The sequence below is a fragment of the Peromyscus leucopus genome, chromosome 6 (assembly GCF_004664715.2).
Source record: "Peromyscus leucopus breed LL Stock chromosome 6, UCI_PerLeu_2.1, whole genome shotgun sequence".
Classification (NCBI taxonomy): domain Eukaryota; kingdom Metazoa; phylum Chordata; class Mammalia; order Rodentia; family Cricetidae; genus Peromyscus; species Peromyscus leucopus.
In genome coordinates this window covers 69,824,178-69,846,870 of record NC_051068.1, presented here as the reverse complement: position 1 = coordinate 69,846,870, position 22,693 = coordinate 69,824,178, and the positions used below count along the sequence as shown (strand labels likewise).

At 42.2% G+C, this 22,693-nt stretch overlaps 1 protein-coding gene across 2 annotated transcripts in view; it reads right to left on the bottom strand.

Moving 5' to 3' along the window:
• Window positions 1–22,693, bottom strand: part of Arnt (aryl hydrocarbon receptor nuclear translocator) — a 75,297-nt gene that overhangs the window by 42,456 nt on the left and 10,148 nt on the right. For both annotated transcript variants that reach the window (XM_028856279.2, XM_028856281.2), the window contains exons 2-4: window positions 14,200–14,311; window positions 9,393–9,437; window positions 1,696–1,740 (exon numbers count right to left, since the gene is read on the bottom strand). In XM_028856279.2, coding sequence (XP_028712112.1) covers window positions 1,696–1,740; window positions 9,393–9,437; window positions 14,200–14,311 — 202 coding nt within the window. The remainder of the gene's footprint in view (window positions 1–1,695; window positions 1,741–9,392; window positions 9,438–14,199; window positions 14,312–22,693) is intronic.

Below are 22,693 nucleotides of genomic sequence, written 5' to 3'. Positions count from 1 at the left end.
ATGCCTTAAATCCCAGCACTCAGGAAGTAGAGGTAGGCAATCTCTGAGTTCAGAGTTTGAGGCCAGCGTGGTCTACAGAGAGAATTCCAAAGCTCCAAGGCTACACAGAGAAACCCTGTCTTGAAAAACCAATTAAAAAAAAAAGAAAGAAATGAATTTTTGTTTTAAAATTCTTTTTAGTATTATTAGTAGAGTCATAATCTCTTTTCTATTCCCAATGTTTCTGAACAAAATAGGACATAGGTAGATTAAAATATTCCAGGTTGTGTTTTTATGGCTTGATGGAATTTCAGCCAAAAATTAGTATTTTCTAAATTTGTATTTATTATCATTATGTGTGTCAATAGGATGTACATGTATAAGTACAGGCACCTGAGTGTCACAGTGTGTGTGACACAGTGCAACTTTTGGGAATAAGTCCTTTCCTTTCACTGTTGGATTTAGGGATTGAGCTTAAAGTATTTATTTATCTATTTTCAGTGATTAGTAGAAACTTATACAAGAATAAAAGTCATCTGTGCCAAACTTAGTATAAATGTCCGGTGCAATTTTTCTTCCCAGCTCAGTCTTTCCTTTCTCTCCTTGTCTGTTTTGAAAACATAATATCAGAAGATAAGGGGCCCAAATGCTGCCTCAGCTCCTAAAAGTGAGTTCCTCGGAGTGTGTCTGAAATTATGCTAACATTTACTGATCTTGCTTAGGTCCAGTCAGTCAAGATAGGATTTTTGATGTGCGTTTAGCATTTGGGGTCATTGTAATGAAGCAGACACTCCTGTTTAAGCGGAGCCAAGGTACTGGGAGAGTGGACAGGGGCACAGGCTTAGACTTGGAAGCTGGGATCATGGCTCCCCCAAGTATTTATGTGTTTATGTGTGCATCCGTATGTATGTATGATCGTGTGCATGTGGAAGTCTCCAGAAGCCAAGACGATGTCAAGCTCCCTGGAGCTGGAGTTACAGGTGGTTGTGGGCCCCGATGTGCATGCTGGAAACCAAACTCAGGTCCTCTGCAGGAGCAACAAGCATTTTTACTGACAGAGCCGTCTCTCCTCTTTTTTTTTTAAGAGTTACTCATAGCAAGAATTTTCTAAAAGCCAGTTTCTGGGTTGAGAAAGATTACTCTTTAATAAAAAGCAAAATAAGTGTATTTCATAATCTAACACTTATTTAAACGAATTTAAGTTTATTATCTAGAAAAAACTCATTTAAATGAGTAAAAACCATTTTCTATAAAAATTCTTCCATTATTTGTACCAATATAATAATTATATCCAGCCGGACAGAGGTGGTGCAGGCCTTTAATTCCAGCACTCGGGAGGCAGAGGCAGGCAGATCTCTGAATTTGAGGTCAGTCTAGTCTACAGGCAAGTTCCAGGACAGTCAGAGCTAGACAGAGAAACCCTGTCTCATAAATAAACAAACAAACAAACAAACAAACAACCCCAAGAAGTCCATAATGTGTGTTCCTGTAGATACAATAAACACACTAGCATACCTTGCATACATGAGAAAAGCATTTTGTGAAAAATCCACCACAAGCTTCAAGTCAGGTCACCTGCATCAATGACAGGCTGTTTCAACACTTTTCAGAAGAGGAAGATACTACACAGAGAAATTCACTCTCACCTAGATAAAATTTAAATCCCACATTTAGACAGCTTGACCCCATAACCAGGACAAAAATCCTCTGCATTACCTGGCAAACCGCTCTTTGTCACTGCACATCTGTTCATCGTCACATCTGAAAAGGAGGGGGCAGAGAAAAGAGTAATTCAAATTAATCTCTCATTTACCTTATCTGCACTTACCTAATTCTGCTGGGAATGAGTAGAAATGTTCAACAAGAGCCAATGGAGGAGCATCACGAAGCACTTGATACTGCTGGCAGCTGACAGAGCTTCAGAACCGATGACTATTACTACCTGTCATGTTTCTAAGTTTTCAGACAGATAAAAAGATGGCGTGACGAGACCATGAAATATCTGTGATGGCCCTAAAGTTGGGGATATATTTGGGTTTGCTGTTTGCTTATTTGTTTGTTCCTGATGGTTTCTGATTTTTGTTTTTCTGACATGGGGTCTCAGGTATGCAGCTCTGGCTAGCCTGGGACTTTGAACTTGCAGAGATCCTTTGCCTCTGCCTCCCAAGTCCTAGAGTGACAACTGTGAATCACTATGCCTGACTCCGTGTTTTTGGTTTTTAATGTTGTGATGATATTTTGAACAAATAAAATTTGCTTGAAGATCAAAGGACAGAACAAGCCACTAGATTAAGCACAGAGGCCAGGCAGTGGAGGCACACACCTTTAATTCCAGCAGAGGATTTCTGTGAGTTCAAGGCCACACTGGGCTACAGATTAATCCAGTCTAAAAGAGAAACAGAGCCAGGCAGTGGGGACACACACCTTTTAATCCCAGCACTAGGAAGCTTGAGACAGGAAGTGATATGGCTGGGCAGACAAAGGAATATAAGGTGGGAGGAGACAGTGTTAGGATCCTGCTCTTACTCTTCAGGGTTTAATGTCTTATGTCATCAGCGGGCGACTACATACCAGCCTTAATAAGCTGGACACAGACCCCCACCCCCCACCCTCCTTTTCTGTTTCCTCTCTGCTGTCTGTTCTGCCTCGCTTCCCCCGCTCCGACAGGCCTGGTCCTCCCTCCTATCCCCTCTTCTTCTGGTAACCATGGTCTGTGATTCTTCGGCCATTCATCTCTTTAGACAGGAACTCGCACTCTGTCAGGCTGAGGAGTTGGTGAGGTAAGAGGTGGTGGCTGTGGCTTCCTCTGCTTCTCTGATCTTTCAGCTTTCACCCTGATATCTGGCTCCAGGTTTTTATTATAAGACCATGTGGGATTCGTGCCACAAAATGTGGCTTTAAACAACAACAACAAAAAAAAAACCCATAGAACAGTGTATGTGTGTCTTTTTCCTGTGTCCATTCTTCTCTGAAAATTAAGTCATAAATAAGGATATTCAAACAACTCCTCAAGAGCCTGCTTTAAGCTGGGTGGTACATGTGTCTGCAGCTCTACTGGCCCAGATACTTAGGCAACTGAGGGAAGAGGACACTTGCGCAAGGTGAATGGAGGCCAGTCTGAGCAGTATATCGATACTTCACAGCGGGTGAGGAGATAGCCAAAGCCTCCAAGACTCAGGATCCATTCCATAAGAGGGGACAGAAACAATTTTAGAATCATGAGAAGGGGACAGACTGTTGTGGAACACCGTCTTCTGGAAACAGCATGACCAATGAATTTTTGAATTTATGGTAGCTTGTATGGTAACAGCGCTGCTTAATGAATAACACTGCACCACTGCATTAAAACCCACACTGGTGCTGTGACAGAGCACCAGTTGTGAGCCACCACGTGGTTGCTGGGAATTGAACGAGTCCCTATAGAAGTGGGCAGAATTTTGGACAGAAGAGCTCCAGTATATCTAGATTCATTCCACGCCACTGGTAGTGTCTCTTCTGGACCCCTGGGAAGTGTAATATTAAGGCTAGTCCTGTAATATTATATGAAACACCCCCCCCAAAAAAAAAAAGTCATGAAAGCAGAAGAGGAACTAGTTGGGAAGAGGAAGGAGATTAGTGGGAAGAGGATGACGGAGGGTAGGGTGGGGTATACATTCAAACTGCCTTATGTACATGTATGGAAATGTAAACTGGTGCACAACTGAACCCCTGGCATGCGGCATGCGGGATGCGGCATGCAGAAGCAAGAGGACTGCCACAGGTAGAGGCCAGCACGGCCCACACAGCAGGTTTCAGGCCATCAAAACCAAACTTGTGTTTGCAGATGTGGAGGCCGGAAGACAACTTGTAGGAGCTGGATCTTTCCTTCCACCATGTACGGGTTCCAGAGATGGAAAGGAGGACATCCCATTTAGCAGCAAGCACCTTGACCCACCATGCCATCTCAACAGCAGCATTCTATGCTTTACTTCTCTGAGACAGTATCTTGTCAGGCAGCTCGGGCTTGATTTGAACTCACAGCGATCCTCCTGCTTCAGCCTCTCAAGCACCAGAATTACATGTATATGCTATCAAACCCAGCTCAAAACTAATTAACTTAGGGGTTAGGCAGATGGCTCAATGATTAAGAATGTACGTTGTTCATGCGGAGAACCCAGGTTCGGTTCTCAGAACCGACATGGCAGTTTACAACTGTCTTTAACTCCAGTTTCAGGAGATCTGACATCTTCTGACCTCTTCAGGAACCAGGCACACACATGGTGCAATACATACATGTAGGCAAAACATAAAGAAAAATTTTCAAATCTTACCAAAACACCTAATACAAAACTTGGGCCAGGTAGTAGTGGCGCACGCCTTTAATAAATGCACTCAGGAGGCAGAGGCAGTCAGATCTCTACAAAGTGACTTTTAGAACAGCCAGGGCTACACAGAGAAACCTTGTCTCAAAAAATAAAATTTTTTGGTATGAGAACTAGAATCCAGAGCTTTGAACTTTCAAAGCAAGGGCTTGACCCTGAGCTGTAACAATGATTTAGCTTTTAAAGCAGCACCATATTGTTTTCCATTGTGACTACCATTTTATATTGCCACAGTGTACAACTGTTCCAATTCCTGCACATCTTTAGCAATATTTGTTATGGGGGGGGGGGGTTGCTTGTTTCTTCCCCTTTTGAGGGAGAGGGTTCAAGACAGGGTTTCTCTGTGTATCCCTGGCTGTCCTGGAACTCTGCAGACAAGGCTGGCCTTGAACTCTGCCTGCCTCTGCCTTCTGAATGCTGGGATTAAAGGCGTGCACCCACCTCCACCCCACCCCCACCCCGCTTGCTTCTTTCTGAGGCAGGATCTCACTATGCAGCCCTGGATACTGGGTTCCCTCTACCCACTAAAGGCTGGTGGACCCAGCCTCCAGACTTAGCTCCTATTTTGTTTTGGTTTTGATAGTGGTCATTGGGACAGATATAAATGACATCTCAGTACAGTTTTGACTTGTATATATCCTAATCATCAGGGATGTTGATTTTTCATATGCTTGTTGGCCATTTGTACTTTTTGGAGAAATGTCTATCCATGACCTTTGGGCATTCTTTTTTCTCTTTTCTTTTTCTTTTTCTTTTTTTTTTTCATTTTTAAATTTGTTTTTACTGACTTTGAAAGTAATCTATGTTTGGTGTTTAGGGGATAAAAATCAACCATTAAATAAAAACAAGACTATTCCCTAAGTCTTCTACTGAAAGCAAAGTGCACTGCCATCTGCAAGGTCACAAAGTAGCCCCTGGCTACTGCCTGCTCTGGGGCAGCCCTACTCCTACCCTCTCCTCCTGTGGCCCACAAGCAAGGGCTTCTCAACAACAGCCACATTCATCTCCTAGTGTTCCAGGTCTTTGTACTTCCCTTTCCTCTTCTAGGAAGCCTCTCTCATTCTGAGCAGACATCCACTTCCTTTCCTTTTCACCATTTCGGTCTCGAGATGAAATGTGATCCCCAAAGCCCCTGACTGAGGTCCTCAATCTACTACTGGCCCTCAGTTACGTAACACTAGTCTGACTATCACTGTCCTATGGAGTACCCTTGTTTGTTTGCCTGTTTACTGTCTTCCCAACAAGAGGAGCAGTTTGTAAACAAATAGTCCTTAAATCAAAGGAGTCAGACAACGCCACTCTAAACACAATGTTCTACTTTACTGATTACTCAGATTAGAAGGAATGTGAAAACAAATACTGGGAGGCCAAGAATGTCAGGACACAACTTCAGTCACAGAACTGGGAGGCAGAGACAGGCAGATCTCTGGGAGTTTCAGGCCAGTCAGAGCTACACAATCAGATCTATTTAAAACAAAAAAGAAATGCAGGGCAGGGTGTGGCAGTTTGAGCTAGTAATCTCACTACTGAAAAAAGAGGCTCTTAGTGAGTTTGAGTAAAGCCTGGACTATACAATTATTTCCAGGCTTGCTTGGATCACAAAGTGGGACTCTGTCAAACAAAATGAGGCTGTCGAGATGTTTCAGGAGATAAACACATCTGTTGCCAAGCCTGCTAGTCTGAGTTCAATGCCTGAAACCTATATGGTAGAGGGGGAACTATTCCTGCCAATTATTCTCTGACCTTCATACATTTGCTACAGCACACGTGTCCACGTACACACACAAGACATAAATGTTTAAACACACAATCACACACCCACACTGGCAACCTCTCTTAAGGTCACAAATCCCCTCCAGGATGATGTAGCAACCTGGGAAGAAGAGCTAACCCAAGGGACAGTACAAATGCCTGTTCATCTTATCCTTAAATCACCTAGGTTACCACCCCTCTGAGGAGAGCATATCAATTCCTCAATTTTACTGACTGCATCTGTCTTCCTGTGGGCCCCTAGGCTACTCTCAGAGCACATGTTAACCTATCTGCCTCTTTTTCGGCCTCCAGTCAGGTTGTCTCATCAACTCAGTCATCAAAATGCTGAGGAGAAAGAAGGTCTTTTCCTCCCCTACACTTTCAACAAAGGCATGCCTGTACAGTTACTATCCACTGCCTCTCCGTGGATACTAACTGAATTCGATGAATAAAATTTGCTATTTATTTCTTAGTGTACACACACACACACACACACACACACACACACACACACACACGCACACGCACACGCACATGAACACACATGCGCACAGAGTGCTAGAAATCAAACCCAGGCCTTACGTACATTAAGCAAGCACACACTTTACCACTGAGACGCGCCTCCAGCCTCATTTTAACCACTCTGAAGTATCAAGAGGCACTGCTGCTGACATTTTCGTCTTTATTTTTCTAAAACTGTCTCCTGTGTAACCCCGACTAAGGCAGAACTGACTAAGCCAACTGGAGATCTTTCTCCCCGTCGTCCGAGTGCTGAAAGGCAGGCAGCTACCACTCTGTGCTTGGCTGGTTTTCCATCTCCTTTCATAGACAGGGCCTGGTACAGGGTGACTTCAAACCTGAACCTGCAATCCTCCTGATCTCCTCTCCTTGGGGTTCTGTACCCTACTATGCCTGGTTTATACAGTGCTGGGAAGCAAACCCAAAGCTTCATGCATTCTAGGCAACCATTCTACTAAGTTGTATCAAATTATTCTTAAAATATATAAATAAACACTTACTTCTACTTGCGTGTGTGAATGCTTGCCACATGTCTGAGTGGCTTTGGAAAACAGAAGAGGGCACTGGATTCTTTGGAGCTGTAGTTATAGGCAACTGTAAGCTGCCCAATGTGGGTTCCAGAAACCAAACTCTGGTCTCTGGAAGAGCAGCAAGTACTCTCTAACAGCTGAGCATCCTCCAATTCCCACAATTCTTCATCTTAAATATTAAATCACTTCTCAATATTATGTCAGAATTGTAGTTCATTACATATTCTAGATATCAATTGCTTCTAAGGTACATGATCTGCAAGTATTTTCTTCCAATTCTACATGTTACCTCTTCAGGACAAGCAAAAAGAACTATTAGGAATTGAATAAGCTTCACACAATTGGCAATTCAATGACACAAAGTTTTACAGTCTCTAAAATAACGGTAACAGGGCTAGGGATAACTCCATGGTACAGTGCTTGCCTAGCATCCAGTAGGTCCTATGCTCAGCTGCTAACAGTGCCAAACGGGATCAACATGTGACACAGTGACTGACTAGCAACATCAACATGCCAGAGTCACAACGCCACTAGCTATGTCACCAGGTCCTTTCTTTAATAGGTAATAATGTTATGGCTCCCATTACAGTTGTATATATATAGTCATCTGCTAAGGACCAAAATGTTAGATGAGTTTTGTAATGACTACTTGCTTTTATGGAAGCAAAAACCCAGGGTAAAAACTATCAGACAGGAACAAATAGTCTAGTGACCTCCATGCCATTCGTACATATGCCATGGTTGATGAGAGCATGACACTGTAACTAATAATTCTCTAATAAAGGAATTCCCAATAGAGCTGTTTCAAAAACAGCTATCTTGGGGATGGAGAAATGGAGAAACAGCTCACACTTATACACACAAAACCTCTAACTTCTGTGACCTAAAAGAGGAGTAAACAGGTACTGGAGTGTGACAGAGTAGAACATTATCAAATTATAGCTTCCAACACCCACATCCTTTTGTAGCCCTCTCCAACAGTGATGTAGGACATATATACACAAGCTGCTCTGGCCAACAAGACATTAGTAAAAGCTGTAAGAGTCACAGAAGCAAAGGTTTGTTAAGTACACCAGAACTTGCCCTTTGTGTTACAGCCATCACCACACTCTGCCCTGTTTGAAGAGGAGGCAGTGGGGGTGGGAGGAGGCAGGAGCAGGGAATGAGGGGAGAATGGAGAAAGAGAGAGAGAGGGGCAACTATGCTGGCTGAACCTAACTTTCAACAGACCAGATGGCTGAGCAGTCTTACCATGAATCCAACTCACTGACTTGTGAGAACTAATCAATTAATTCTTTTCTTTTTCCATTTGTGTGTATATGCACGTTTGCATGTGATATGGGCAGAGGTCTGTGTGGATGCACATGTGTGTGGGTGAGCATGCATGAAGAAGCCAAAAGTTAATTTGGGGAAGATGCTTCATCTCTCTTCTACATTACTAGATGAGGCAGAATCATTTCATCACATGCAGGGCTGGCTCATGGGAGGGGAAGGAATAAAATAATAACAAATTCAGAGCTTGCAGATAAAACTACTCTGCATGCTAGCTTGCTTTGGGGATCTCTTGTCTCCACCTTCCAAGGCTGAAATTACAAGCACAATTCTATGCCCACTTGGCATATATGTGGGTTCTGGGGATCTGAACTATTATCCTTAGATTTGCAATGTCAAACCCTTAACCACTGAGCTATCTCCCCAGTCTGCTATTATTTTAAAGGCATGAATCAACATATGACTTGGCTTATGGACAGTCTTCTAAATTTTCTGTGCCCATGAGAAGCTATCTCTAAAAAGAATATCTAAAAACTGTCCTATGATATAAAGAAATGTACAGTTTTAGGATGAAGCATATTCTTTAGGCCAATGAACAAAAACATTATAAGCCAGAAGTACAAACATGCTTAAATAACCTTTTGATACTAAGGATTGAACCCAAACCTCAGACATGCGAGGCAAGAGTTCAAGCACGCTACACTCCCAGCCCACTGGCTTTAATAATGAAGGACATTTCCTTTTTATGTGTTAGGGAGAAAGGCCCTCGCTCGTGCAGCAGCCAGTCTGTGGAGACCAGAGGACAATCTGCAACAGTCAGTTTTTTCCTCGGGTCATGTGGGTTCTAGGGAACCAAACTTACATCATCAGGCCCGGTAGATAAAATACTGTTACCTACTGAGCCAGCCCTCCAGCCCTCCAGCCCACAGATCAGAAGTCACTTTATGAGAAGTCTTTTTAAAAAAATCAAAACTCTTACCTCAAAAATTTACTGTTCCCTTCTCCATCATCATCAAAATCCAGCCTGGGGAAAGACAACAAAAAATATTCTGAGTTTATTAATAACATAGAATCTTAAGAAAATAAACTATAAGGCTGGCATGATGGCTCAGTGGTTAAGAACACTGGCTGTTCTTCCAGAGGTTCTGAGTTCAATTCCCAGCAACCACATGGTGGTTCACAACCATCTGTAATGAGATCTGGTGCCCTCTTCTGGCCTGCAGGGATACATGAAAACAGAACATTGTATACATAATAAATAAATAAATCTTTAAAAAAAAAAAAAAAGAAAGAAAGAAAGTAAACTATATTAACACAAGATGCCTATGTGCTCATAGGAAATAGAAGGAAAAGAAGAAGTGGGCAGAAGCAAAATAAATTTATACTACATGGTTTTCATAGTGTCCTAACTGGGCAAAACAAACTAGCCATGGTGGCACATGCCTGTAATCCCACCATCCAAAAACTGAGAAGAGGACTGAAAGGTCACCCTCAGATACATAGTAAGTTCTAGGCTAGCCTTTGCTGCATAATTAGAACCTGTTTCAAAAAGCAAAAGGAAGGAGGAGGGAAGAGCAGCAGCAGCAGCAGCACAGCTGATACCTCCACAGCAGGGATTTGTATACACGAGGCTAGGAAGAGAAGTGTAAACAGTTCCCACCGTCTAAGAATACAGCTCAGTTGGGATAAACTGGGCATGGTGGCACAAACCTGTAGTCCTGTCACATGGGAGGTGGCAACAGGATGATTAGGAGTTCAAGTTCAACCTTGGTTATACTGTTGAGTTCAAGATTAGCCTGGGCTACATAAGACTCTGCCTGGAAAAAAAAAATCCTAAGATCTATTTTTCATTTTTATGGTCTAATCTAAGCCCTGTTTATCAAGTTTCAACAACAACTTTCAAAGCAATGATATTCTATAAAGAAAAAGAAGACACAGCAAGTCAAGTCGTTAGTCTAAAACTGAAACATACACCATAGTCACGTAACTGTGCGAAGTGGCCAGCCTTGGTGGCACATACCTTTAACTCAAAGTACTCAGTGGCCAGCCTTGGTGGCACATACCTTTAACTCAAAGTACTCAGTGGCCAGCCTTGGTGGCACATACCTTTAACTCAAAGTACTCAGCAAGCAGAAGCAAAAGGATGGTAAATCCAAGGCCAGCTTGAGCTACACAGCCAGAACCTGTCAAAAGAGAGAAAAAAGCAAGAAAGCAACATCACCTGCACACTGTGGGACATGTGGCAAAAATAAAATTAGCCTTGGGGAACTTTTCAGCCCAGACAATTGCAAATATAAAATGAAGGGCCAGAGAGATAGCTTAGCAGATTAAGGAACTTGTCACCAAGCCTATGGGCCTGAATTGGATCCCTGAGACCCAAATAGTGAAGAAATAACAACCACGGGTTCTTTTCTGACCTAAACACATACACAGAGTAAATAAAATAACTTAATATATATAAGTGACAATGTGGTTTAGTTTTCTGACACAAGATCTTTCTACATTGCTCTGGTAGACCTGGAAATCACTATATACACCAGGCTTGCCTCTCCCAAGTGCTGGGATTAAAGACGTGTGCCAGCACACCCAGGTGGAGTGATAATTGATGGTACTCCTAGAACATAGGAAGACAGAGGCAGGAGGATCATGAGTGGAAGGCCAGTTTGGGCTACATGGTGAACTCCAGGTCAACAAGGCTACACAGCAGGATTGCCTCAAACTAGGTGTGGTAGTCACATGTGTTTGTTTCCAAGCATTTGAGAAGTGGAACCAAGAGGAACAGGACCCCAGGCCAGCTGGGGCCACAGGAAAGCTGTATTGTAATAACACAAACAAATTAAACACTTTGTTACAAAATAAAAAAGCAGGCTGGAGAGATGGCTCAGGGGTTAAGAGCACTGGCTGTTCTTCCAGAGGACCTGGGTTCAATTCCCAGCACCCACGTGGCAGCTCACAACTGTCTGTAACTCCAGATCTGGCATCCTCACACAGACATACATGCAGGCAAAACACCAGTGCACATAAAATAAAAGTAAATAAATTAAAGAAAAATTAAAAAAAAAAAGCAAACCTTTTTTTTTTTTTTTTTTTTTTTTTTTTGGTTTTTCGAGACAGGGTTTCTCTGTGTAGCTTTGCGCCTTTCCTGGAACTCGCTTTGGAGACCAAGCTGGCCTCGAACTCACAGAGATCCACCTGGCTCTGCCTCCTGAGTGCTGGGATTAAAGGCATGCGCCACCGCCCGGCTAAAAAAAGCAAACACTTCTTTAAATGTGTTTTTAATATTGACAAGACTATCTTTTATGATTTTTAAAAAGATTTTATTTTATTATGTCTTTTGGGGACATGTGCACATATGACTACAGGTGCCCACAGAGTCCAGAACAGGGTATCAGATCCAATGAAACTGAAGTCACAGATGGTTGTGAGCCTCCAAAAGGAAGCACCAGCAACTGAAAGCAGGTTTTCTGTAAGAACAGTGTGGACTCTTAAACACTGAGCCATTTCTCTGGAACTCAAGATTTCTTTTCATGTGTTTTTCTGCAAAAAAAAAATAGTGACATAAAACTGCAATCCTAGCATTCAGGGGAAGATCATGAGCCCAGACCTGGGGTACACAAGATCTTATTTCAAAAACAAAATAACTAGAACAGGCAACAGCATGGGAAACTAACTCAGTGGTAGAGCACTAGCCAGGAATGCACAAGGCCTTGTGTCTGAGCCCAACAGCCCTCCTCCACCACACACATACACTCCTAAAAACTGAGTAGCAAACAGTGGTTTGTAAAAGAGCACCTACTGTCCCGGGTGCTTCTAAAGGAACCTTGTGTCTTTTATTTATTTATAAATTTATGTGTGTGTGTGTGTGTGTGTATGTGTGTGTGTGTGTGAGTGTGTGTGTGTGTGTGTGTGTGTGTGTGTGTGTGTGTGTGAGTGTGTAATATGTATATGGGCACCACACTCATGTAGCAGTCAGGAGACAACTTGGTGGAATTGGTTTTCTCCTTCTACCTTTATGTGGGTTCTGGGGATCAAGCAAAGGTAACTAGGATCACAGGCAAGTGCCTTTAACCACTGAGCTGTCTCACTGGTCCTAAAGCAGCAGTTCTATCCTACATATCAGATATATACATTACAGTTCATGACAGTAGCAAAATTACAATTGTGAAGTAGCAACAAAACAATTTTATGGTTGGGGGTCACCACAACATGAGGAACTGTATTAAAGTGTCACAGCATTAGGAAGGTTGAAAACCACTGCCCTAAAGCAACCTTCTTTCAAAAACTGTTCCCTATCTTTTCCATCCAAAATTAGTTTTTATATGCTTAAAAAAAAAAAAAAAGCTTTTTTTTCTGTTTTTGTATTTTAGTTAATTTTCTTTGTTTTAGTTTTGTTTTGAGATACAGTATCATTATGTAACCGAGAATGGCCTCATATTCTGCATCCTCCTGACCCGTCCCTTACTGAGTACTAGGATTTCAGGTATGAGCCACCATACCTCACTTATTTTTCCCATATTCTATCTTGCATTTTGTGTGTGTGTGTGTGTGTGTGTGTGTGTGTGTGTGTGTGTGTGACTATCAGAACTTTGGAAACTTGAAAACAACGGATGTGTTTCATCTATCTTTAGAGTCTATTAGCAATCACACAACAATGCCACATTCAAATCTGGTACTTAATGAATACTTTTAGAACTAAATGGACTGTGCATTCCAAGCCAAAGAAAGTATCAGTAACTTAGAAAAGAAGTAAGTTTAACAAAATGATTTTGAGAATACAAACAGAAGAGCTTAAGGAAAGCAAACAGTTTTCTTTTCTGGGGGGTGTGGTGTTGTTTAAGACAGAATTTCTTTGTGTAGCCTTGGTTGTCCTGTCTCTCTCTGTAGCCCAGGTTGGCCTCCAGCTCATAGAGATCCGACTGCCTCTGCCTCCCAGTGCTGGGATTAAAAGCGTGTGCCACCACTGTCCCCAGCCGACAACAGTTTTCTTAACAACAGTGAAATCATTGGTCTTTGTCATAGTCCTTTACCTTCCAGAGAGGTTTGTTTTGGTTTGGTTTGGTGTGTGTACTTTTTTTTAAGCCTGCTTATCAATAAAGATACATTGAGGTTGTTCTTCCAGAGGACCCAGGTTCAATTCCCAGCAATCACATGGTAGCACACAGCTATCTGTAACTACCAAGTTCCAGGGGATCCAACATCCTCACGCAGACATGAATGCGGACAAAACACCAATGCACATCAAATAAAATTAAATAAATTTTTTTAAAAAGTTACATCAAAAGAGAAGCTTTTAAAGTTCAGAAAGCACAGGGTAGTGATCTTTGATCTCGGTATTCTGGAAGCAGAAGCAGGTGGATCTCTGCGAGTTCGAGGCCAGCCTGGTCTACAGAGTGAGTTCCAGCACAGCCAGGGCTACACAGAGAAACCCTGTCTTGAAAAACCAAGAAGAAAAAACATACATCAATGCAAACAAATTTTTAACCTGCTTAGAACTTTCCTTGGGAAACACATAAAGTCACCATGGTTTGTGAACACTTGGTTCCCTGAGTGAATGAGAGGAGAGCTATGACAGGCAATGGGCACAACAGGTTCGTCTTCTCTTTACAGCGGCGGTATTTCTACTCACATTATCGAAACATTTTAAAAAGAAATGTACATAGAATAGCAAGCCGACACAAGGAAAATTCAATTAAAGTGAGGTCAGGAACAGACAAAGAGGAGCAGAGACTTAAGTCAATCCAGTTGATTTTACAAGAGAGACCCTGATGATAGACATTCGAACTCACCCCGATCGTCGCTTAATAGCCCTCTGTACAACAGCTCCTCCACCTTGAATCCCGGGTCCAGCATTTCCAGAAGCAATGGTGGAACCTAGCGACGGTACATCTGATGTCATTTCTGTCAGGAAAGAATATCATTAATATCCTCAACAATCAATGTCATGACGCTGACTAAAAACCATACTCACACCAGGGGTCATCACACAGTTAAGCAGGAGAGGTACTTACTGCTAACTCCGATGACTTTAATTCAATACTTAGCATCTCCACGGCGGAAAGAGAGAACTGACTCATAAGGTGGCCTCTGACCTCCACACATGCACTGTGACATCCCACAGTCATAGACACAAATAAATACATTTAAAAATTAAAAAAAGAAATAAATGCTCAAGCCAGGCCTAGTGGCAAACATCTGTAATCCCAGCACTTGAAAGAGGAAAACCAAGATTTAAAAGTCAGCCAGATAGTGGTGGCTCACGCCCTTTATCCCAGCACTGAAGAGGCAGGCAGATCTCTAAGTTCAAGGCCAGCCTGGTCTACAGAGTAAGTTCCAGAACAGGCAGAGCTGTTACATAGAGAACCAACTCTGTGTTGAAAAACCAAAAAGAGTTCAAAGTCATCTTCCTATACAAAGCGGACTTGGGGCTACCCTGGGCCTCAAGAAAGGCTGACTCAAAACTCCACAAAAACAACAACAACAGGAGCTGTGGTGCCTTCCTTTAACCCCAGCACTCAGGAGGCAGAGACAGGCAGATCCCTGAGTTCCAGGCCAGCCTGATCTACAAATAAGAGTTCCAGGACAGCCAGGGCTACAAAGAAAAATCTTGTCTCAAAAAACAAAACAAAAAAAGAAAGGTTCAAGCTATAGATAAAATCTCAATCATGTATTAGAAGACTCACATATTCAGAATAGACAATTTTAAATAAAAAATCATCAAGGTTTTAATTAAAAAAAATCACTGGTCATACTAAGAATCAGGAAAATCTCAAATGGAGGGAAGGTGTCAATTAACAGATGCTAACATTAAGATAATGGTTATTAGAATTATCTACTAAGTTTTGCAAGTAGCCATGATAAAAATTCTTCAGCAAGCAACTAAAAGAACATTTGAAACAAATGTTTAAAAAATTGCTTTAGTAAATAAAAACATAAGATATGGGGAAAAAAACTGGAACCTTTGGAAATAAAAACTGTAAGAGGCCAGGTGTGGTGGTTCATTCCTATAATGCTTGCACTTAAGAGGCAAAGGCAAAAGGATTGCATGTTTGAGACCAGCCTATGCTATATGGCTAGTTTGAGGTCAGCATGGACTAACTTTATAATAAGACTGTCTCAAGAGGAAGGGGAAGACAAGGTGGATGGAGGGGAGAAAGTAGGGAGTGTCTACATGGATATATGGGGATAGATACATGTACAATTCAAATCAAAATGTCCTAGGGTCCTATCAATAAATAGTGGACATCAATGAAAATGAGCCAGAACTCTAAAAAAACCAACAAAATAAAAAAACAAGGAATATATCCTCAAACTACTGAAAATGTGCACCTATGAAACATGTACATGAAGGTTTACAGCAGTGTGTTGCTAATAGTAAAAAAGTTAAAACAACTCAAATAGATATCAAATACTGGAGAGAAATAAAATGTGGCTTATTCATACAATAGAATATTATTAAGACATAAAAATGAATGAGAAACTGACAGATTAAATGACTTTGGTGAACCTTCATAATTTCATTTGTAGATCTTTCCATTTCTAATTTATAAATACATTTGGGGTTATAAATTATAAATGTACGGCCTCCTGTCAACATTGTATACTTCTATTTGATGATTTCTGTGTCAAACATTATATGGAAATGTTTCCAAGTATTTTCTGTATTAACTGTGAATGAAAAGAACAAAATAAATTGCCTGTGATGGAAAAAAAAAAACAAAAAAAAAAAACACAAAACAACTAATCTGACCTGAGAGAAAACAGGTCAGGGCAACGACAAAGAGAAGAAAAACTAACAGAACTTCAGCTATCACGAGCTACAACAGAAAGAGCTAACATTTTGTCACAGGAGTCATGAAAAGATGAAAAAGAAAGCAGGGCTAAGACATCTGTGGAAAATCCCTAATTTTCACAACAAATGTAAACCTACAGAATCAAGAAGTTGTAGAAACTCCAAAAATGAAAGATCCACAGAAACCCATTCTAGCACACATCATAATTAAACTTCTGAAAACTCAGACCAGGCTTTGAGTCTAGAAAGATGGCTCCATGGGCAAGGGACAGGCTGCTGAAGAGCCTGGCCGGGCAGCCTGATCACCTGAGATAGACACAAGTGGAAGGACAGAAGCAACGCAGGCAAGCTGTCCTCTCTCTCTTTAGACTTGCCAGGGGCGCGCACGCACGCGCGCGCGCGCGCACGCGCGCACACACACACACACACACACACACACACACACTTGCTCCGTAAGAAAATAAATGTAAAGAAAACTGTAAAGAAGCCAATGACAGGAGCTGCAAATTAGTCCAAAACTAGCCTTTACCAACAGGTAAACTGGAGTTAATTAGGGAGAAAGAAGACTCAGACTAGCCTTTACCAACAGGTAAACTGGAGTTAATTAGGGAGAAAGACGACTCAGACTAGCCTTTACCAACAGGTAAACTGGAGTGAGGGAGAAAGAAGACTCAGACAGTCAAGTGTTTACATCTGTGGTAGCCTGAATGTAACTGGCCCCCAGAACCGCACAGAGAGTGGCACTATTTGGAGGTGTGGCTTTGTTCGAGTGGGTGTGGCCTTGTAGGAGGAAGTGTATCACTGGGGGGCAGGTTTTGAGGTCTCCTATGCTCAGAATACTGCCCAGTGTCTCAGTCAATTTCCTGTTGCCTGCAAGATGTAGGACTCTCAGCTGCCTCTCCAGTACCATGTCTGCCTACATGCCACCATGCTTCCTGTCGTGATGATAATGGATTAACCCTCTGAACTGTAAGCCAGTCCCAATTCAATGTTTTCCTTTAAGAGTTGTGGTGGTCTTGGTGTCTCTCCACAGAAATAAAATCCTAACTAATACAATCGCACAAAGATAAGGACCCGAGTTCAGATCCCCAGCACTGATGTAAAGGCTGAGAGGTAAAGACAAGTAGACAATCTGGTCACCCAGTTTAATTTACTTGGTAAGCTCCAGGCCAATGAGACCCTGTCTCAAATAACAAAGTGAACGCCTCCTAAGGAACAACACTTGAGGTTGCCTGCTGATTCATGTGTACACAAATACGTTAAGAACTCACATAAACAAATTTTAAAATCATTTTTAAAGGTAAATTGACATCATTCCAAACTGTTATTTATTCCTTCCTGGGACAAAGCTAACAAAACTAGACAGTAAACTAACAACATTAAATGCAGTTAGTTATTATACTTTCCAGTCTTCAACACATTTGAGTCCGAGACCACCTAGAGCAACTCTTGACTGACTGAAAAGCAAAATCAAATAATACTAAAACTTTCCATTCAAGTTAGAGCTTCTTGTCTATAACTGCAGCACTCAGGAGGATGGCCACAAATCCTAGGCCAGCTTGGACTACACAGTGAGTTCTAGGGCAGCCTGGGCTACAACAGTGGGAGATTGTCTCATAAATATATAAAAAAATAAATTTACACCCAATGCCCTCCTGGCCCTGAGAGGTGGACAGACAGTCTGGTGCCAGGCTCTGAATACGCCAGTTCTCTGGTGTATCTACTTGTCCTCCAAGGTGTCTTTCTTCCCCTCTTGCTCTACTTAAGGATATGAATGACTTTTTCCTCTTTGTCTTCTTCATATCTCCTCCTCCTGACAGTGCTGAGATCTCTAGCTTGCCTATCCTGCTCTTTCCTTACTGACTCTAATAAACTATCCCTTTTGAGTGCAGGTTTTTTTAAAAGATTTATTTATTAATTATGTATACAGTGTTCTGTCTGCATGCCTGCCTTCATGACAGAAGAGGGCACCAGATCTCATTACAGATGGTTGTGAGCAACCATGTGGTTGCTGGGAATTGAACGCAGGTCCTCTGGAAGCATAACCAGTGCTTTTAACCTCTGAGTCATCTCTCCAGCCCCTGAGTACATGTTTTTTAAAGATTTATTTTTAACTGGAGGGGGAGATATGTGCACGTGAGTGCAGTTGCCTGCTGATGCAGAAAGAGGGTGTTGGATGCCCTGTAGTTGAAGTCACAGACAGTTGAGTCACCTGACATGGGCCTTTGAAACCAAGCTCAGCTCCTCCACAAGAGCAATACATGTTCTTACCCAGTGAGGCATCTCTCTAGCCTCTTGAGTCTTTTATCCATGAGTCCTTGCTAAAGTGACCCACCCTGAGTCACATGGGGCCATGGGTATGGCTCAGCCAGAAGAATGCTTGCCTAGAATGCTGGAGGCCCTGGGTGTATTGATGCACTCCTGTAATCAGCCAGCACTCAGAGGCTGGGGGCCAAAGTCATCCCCAGTTACAGGAGCCCCTGCCTCAACAAAAGAAACACCATGTGCACATTAATCAAAAGAAAGTAGGACTACAACAGCCTCAGAGGCCCTGCCGGATGACTTCATGTCAAATTGACACAAGCCAGAGTCGCAGGGAGAGAGAACCTCAGCTGGGAAAAGGTCCTCACTAGATGGGCATGTGGGCAAGCCTGTGGAGCATTTTCTTAATTAGTGATTGATATGGGAGGGCCCAGCCCACTGCAGGCAATGATGGGCTGGTGATCCTGGGTGCTGTAAGAAAGCGGGCTGAGCAAGCCATGGCAGAGCAAGCCAGTGAGCAGAATTCCTTAGTGGCTTATGCTTGAGTTCCTGCCTTGACTTCCTTTAGTAATGGACTGTGATATGGGTGTGGAAGTGTAAGCTGAAATACTTTCCTCCCCAAGTCGTTTTGGTCACAGAAGGTGTTTTTATTCAAGTACCAGAAACCCTACCTAAGAGAGTCGTTATTTTTGCAATGGCGGATGCCGGCCCTTGCTTTAACTAAAAGTAGGAAGCAAGTCTGGCATCTCCACCTTCACTTTGTCTCTCTGTCTACTTTACTTTACAGGTGCTAAGGACAGCTGGTCTTTAATCTGTCCTCTTGAGTCACCTTGGATTCCAGCAAAAAACAAGATCAATTTCTTTAGGATAAAGAACTGAAACTATCCCAAAGCTGACACTGGGTAGATTACCCACCGAATCAGAACAATTACCTGTGATGAAGAGGCTATACCCAGAATAACTATCTTGTGGGATCCACATTGATCCAGTCCAGCAACAATTTAATTCGACCACCTGGCAGGACCTGAGACAATGAGATGCTGTGACCAGGAGGCTGAGTCTCTTGCCTAGTGTCCTAAATGTTCCATTTAACCTAAAGCTCATGTCAGTACAGTGAAAAGACTGAAGGGGTCACTGGACCCTTTCATCTGTTCCTTTTCCCAAAGTGGCCACAGAATAAATCTGCTTCTGCATCATTATTTGTCAATTAATTGGTGTATTGTAAAAGGTGACTGAGCCTAGCCAGCTGGCACTAAGAGAGCCCAAGCTTTTGTCCTAAAAGTTTTGGTTACAGGAATGGCTAGATTACAAATAAATCTGATAAAACAGCAAATAAAATTTATCTACACCTACACTTCAGGACTATACACAGTGAATTGAGAATCCACCAACAATAACACACCAACGCACATAAACTAACCACGGAAGGGTAAAATGTGTTGTAAAATCTGACACAACTAAAAGGAAAAAAAAATCCTATCTGGAGCTCTACACATCCTTCTCTTAACAACTGAAAGAACAACTGGGAAATCTGCAAAGAAACGGAAGGAAACATCACTAACTAGAACCATTCAATACTTAAAGAAACACCCACCCAAACCAAAGATACACATTCTTGTCAAGTGTCCCTGAAACGTGCTAAGACACTGACAAGATGAGGATCCACAAGACAAACTTCAGAAAGTCTAGAGTCAGGCCTGTGGTACACCTTTAATCCCAGCACTATGGAGGCCAAGTCTAAGCGCAACTGATCTGCATAGACCAGTCAATACAAAAAAAAAAAAAATGGGAAAATCTCCTCCAACTTGGAAAAGAAACAACACAATTAATGAGTGAGTCAGTCTCAAGGAAAATGTTACAGGAAGCTTAACAAAATGCAAGTGAAGCAAGTGCTCCCTTGCAGCCATCCTCTTCTAGGCGCCACGTTGGTGGTTCAAAACCATAACTAACTCTAGCTCCAGAGGATCTGATCCTCACCTGCTCCCCATGGGGACTGCACTCACAAGCTCATACACAGATATGCACAAGTACAAAAAACCAAAAATATACTATAGAGCGACAAGGTAAGATGGCTCAGAGAGGAAAAGTACAAGCCATGCAAATCTGACAAAAGTTTCATCCCCAGAACCCACAACAGGAGAGAAATGACTCCCAAAAGCTGTCCTCTGTACACACCAGCACACATACACACACAGAGACAGACGAAGAGAAAGAGAGAATGAGAATAATAATAAATAAATAAAGTTGGGCCCTGTTGGCGCATGCCTTTGACCCTAGCACTCAGGAGGCAGAGGCAGGTGATCTCTGAGTTCCAGGCTAGCCTGGTCTACAGAGCGAGTTCCAGGACAGCCAGGAATACACAGAGAAACCAATCATTAAGCTTTAACTTCAAAAGCCCAGGGGGGGGGGGAGCCCAAAGTAAACAAACAAAAGAAAAGAAATTGCTGGGCAGTGGTGGCTCACACCTTTAATCCCAGCACTGGGAGGCAGAGGCAGGTGGATCTACAAAGCGAGTTCCAGAGCAGGTAAGGCTATTACATAGATAAACCCTGTCTCGAAAAACCAAAAAAACAAAAAAAAGGGGGGCTGGAGAGATGGCTCAGAAGTTAAGAGCACTGGCTGCTCTTCCAGAGGTCCTGAGTTCAATTACCAGCAACCACATGGTGGCTCACAACCAACTGTAATGAGATCTGGCACCCTCTTCTGGCCTGCAGACATACATGCAGGCAGAACACTTTATACATAATAAATAAATAAAATCTTAAAAAACAAAAAACAAAAAAAAAATTAAAAAAAGACCAGAAGTCAATGAATTTCTAAATGGAAAACAATAAAAACAAAAAGCTGGTTTTTTGAACAGATCAATAAAATTGAGCCAACTTCCAATAAGAGGGGGAAACCCCATATAAATGTAACTGACTCAATATGAAAATAGATGTAGCCGGGTGGTGGTGGTGGTGGTGGTGGTGGTGGCGGTGGTGGTGGCGGCGGACGCCTTTAATCCCAGCACTTGGAAGGCAGAGCCAAGCGGATCTTTGTGAATTCCAGACCAGCCTGGTCTACAGAGCGAGATCCAGAAAAGGCGCAAAGCTACACAGAGAAACCCTATCTTGAAAAACCAAAAAAAAAAAAAAAAGAAAATAGATGTAATAGTTCTCTAAGGAAACTAAATTCCTAGTTTTACAATCCCCCAAAAAGAAATGTCCAGGTCCAGATTATTTTACTATGGATTTAATCAAACATGTAAAGAATTGACACCAACTCTACATAGTTTCTTCCAGAAAATATTTGGATGAGATATTCCCTCCCACCTCATTTTACTGATGAATCTAGTATTAACCTGATATCAAAACAAGACAATCAGTAAAAAACATACAAAATTATAGACTAATATTCTCCCTGAAAACATACTAAAATACTTAACAAAAGATTACCAAAAGGAATTTAGCCATACACAAAGCAGGTATGCCGGCACACATATAAAATCCCAAAAGTCGGGAAATTGAGGTAGGAGAATAAGGACTTGGGGAAATAGAATGAAGAGTAAACCAGGAAGACACCTGGTACCCACCTCTGCCCTCTGCACTCCCACATATGAGCACACATACTAAGAATCAAGACAGCTCTGCCAGCCTCTTTAGCCTGGCTTATATGAGTAATGGCTTTGTCAATTTCCCATGGGTCTGAGGCCTTGGAGGCCTCAACATGGCCATGCCTACGTCAACAATGCACATTCACTCAGGACTTCCTCTGCTCCTTACACATGGCAGCTCAATCTATAACTCTAGCTCCAGGGGACCCAATACCTCTTCTGACCTCCAAGGGTACCTGCACTCACATGTGTGCCCCCCCCCCACATATTTAAAAATAAAATCTTTAAAAAACAAAATTACCAGGTGTGGTGGTGCACGTCTCTAATATCAGCACTCAGGAGGCAGAGGCAGGTGGATTTCTTTGAGTACTAAAGCAGCCTGGTCAAAATATAGTAAGGTCCAGGCCAGACAGAGCTACAGAGTGAGACCTTGTCTCGAAAAAGCAAAGCTGATGGAACTGTGTGTATACACACATATGTATATGTCTATGAGCTTGAACTTGAGATTTGCTGCTATCAATCCACAATACTGACTCCCCCTTCATGGGAAATGATTAAGCTAAATATATATGCAAAGGCAGTGAGCTGAGGGAATTTTTTGACTGAAATCACTTACTTTGTCTGTAATGCAGGCCTG